General features: G+C 62.8%; 1 protein-coding gene across 1 annotated transcript in view; it reads left to right on the top strand.

The window, feature by feature from the left end:
* LOC104083237 (UPF0378 protein KIAA0100-like) overlaps positions 1 to 1774 on the top strand; it is a gene marked incomplete at both ends in the record, with an annotated part of 6788 nt that extends 5014 nt beyond the window's left edge. The window contains 3 exon segments of the mRNA XM_009586657.1: positions 1 to 36; positions 201 to 1296; positions 1546 to 1774. Of these exon segments, the coding sequence (XP_009584952.1) occupies positions 1 to 36; positions 201 to 1296; positions 1546 to 1774 (1361 nt within the window).
* Positions 1775 to 1788: the final 14 nt, after the last annotated feature.

Raw genomic sequence — 1788 nt, 5'->3', positions numbered from 1 at the left:
TGCGTCTCCTACCACAGCAGTATCCGCTCCCTGGAGGTTCGTGTGGGCCTCGGGTCTCTGCTTTATCCTGTACTGGTGGTACTGGGATGGATGGGGCAGGGGGAGGATTGGCTGGCACCGAAAGGTGCTGGAGAGGAGAATGGGGCTGTGCCAGTTGTACCTGGCAGTGACTTGGTGCCTGCTCGCTCTCTCCGCTGTAGGTGCAGTGCGGCGAGGGGCTGGCGGTGCTGTGGAGCCCGCCTGACCACATGCACTTGTACCATCACACCCTGGCCACCCTGCAGTGCCACGAAGCCTTGCAGAGCGCCCTTGGCCACAGGACGCCTCATTCCCTGCCCCCAGAGAGCCCAGCGTCCCACCCGGCCACCCCTACTGAGACACTGGCACCCCTCCAGCCAGATGGGACCCCCCCCAAAAGACTCCTGTCCTTGTCACTGGAGCTGAGCTCTGCCAAGCTCACAGCCTTTGTCTCTGAAGCCAACTACATCAGCCTGGCTGCCGAAAGGACCTCCGTGAGCTGGCACGGCGGTTCCCTGCACAGCTACTGCCCCGAGCTGGCCGCCGGCTTTGATGGACACAGCATCTTCAGCTTCAAGGAGGTGGAGGTGAAGCTGCTGCCAGAGCTGGAGGAGGTCATCTTGCATCGCTGCGCCTTCCCCACCCTGCGCACCCTCCGCAATCGTGGCTGGGCCTTCTCCTTTGCCAGCGTGACCATCGAGTTCCCCTACCAGTATGACTTCTCTCGTACGCTGGATGCTGCCGTGGGCGTGCAGAAGTGGCTGAAAGGTCTGCACCGGCGCGGGCGCCCTGCCAGCACGGCACTGCCCCCCGACCTCCTGCTCAAAGTGACACACTTCTCCTGGGTCTTCCTGGACGACGTCTTTGAGGTCAAGTTACGAGACAACTATGAGCTGATGAAGGACGAGAGCAAGGAGAGCGCCAAGCGCTTGCAGCTGCTGGACGCTAAGGTGGCTGCGCTGCGCAAGCAGCATGGCGAGCTGCTGCCTGCCCGCAAGATCGAGGAGCTCTATGCCTCACTGGAGAAGAAGAACATAGAGATCTACATCCAGCGCTCGCGGCGCCTCTATGCCAACACGCCCATGCGGAGGGCCCTCCTCACCTGGACTCTGGCCCACCTGGAGCTGGTGGCCATGGCCGATGAGTCCTTCCATGGCACGGAGCGTGTGTTGGAGCAGATGAGGGACCTGGATGGTGTCAGCCCATTCCCCCCCGAGGGTCTGGAGATGGTCACCCAGTGGTGCCGCATGATGAAGGGCAGAGTTGGCAGCTTCTTTGGTGAGTTGCTTCGCGTGAGGGTGCCCATGGAGGACAGCACAGTGGCTGCATGGCCTGGGCTCCCACGACAGGGACCTGCTGGCACCACGCGATGTGTAACCAAGCAGGGGAAGTGATTTTTGGAGGTTCAAGGGAGTGGAAAGGGAGCAGAGGTGTGACAGGGCAGTGGCACCTGCCGTGGCCCAGAGTGGGGGAACAGGGCAGTGTCCCTTTGCTGCCTCATCTCTCAGCCCTTCCTCTGCCCCGCAGTGCGGATCCGCGACTATCCTCGCTACCTCTTTGAGATCCGGAACTGGCAGCTCTCGGGCCGGCTGATCGGAGCAGAGCAGTGTGGCCAGGCCTGCTCCCGGCGCCGCCAGGTCCTGAAGCTGGGGCTGCCCTGGGGGGACGCGACAGTGGAGAGGAACATGCCGCCCTTGAAGTTCTACCACGACTTCCACTGTAAGAGTTGGAGGGGCAGGGGGGGCTCTGTGCTGGGGTGGGGACGGGGCT

Source organism: Fulmarus glacialis, unplaced genomic scaffold (genome assembly GCF_000690835.1).
Source record: "Fulmarus glacialis isolate BGI_N327 unplaced genomic scaffold, ASM69083v1 scaffold20470, whole genome shotgun sequence".
NCBI classification, from domain to species: domain Eukaryota; kingdom Metazoa; phylum Chordata; class Aves; order Procellariiformes; family Procellariidae; genus Fulmarus; species Fulmarus glacialis.
The sequence above is the reverse complement of the archived record's forward strand: the minus strand, read 5'-3'. Positions and strand labels throughout refer to the sequence as shown.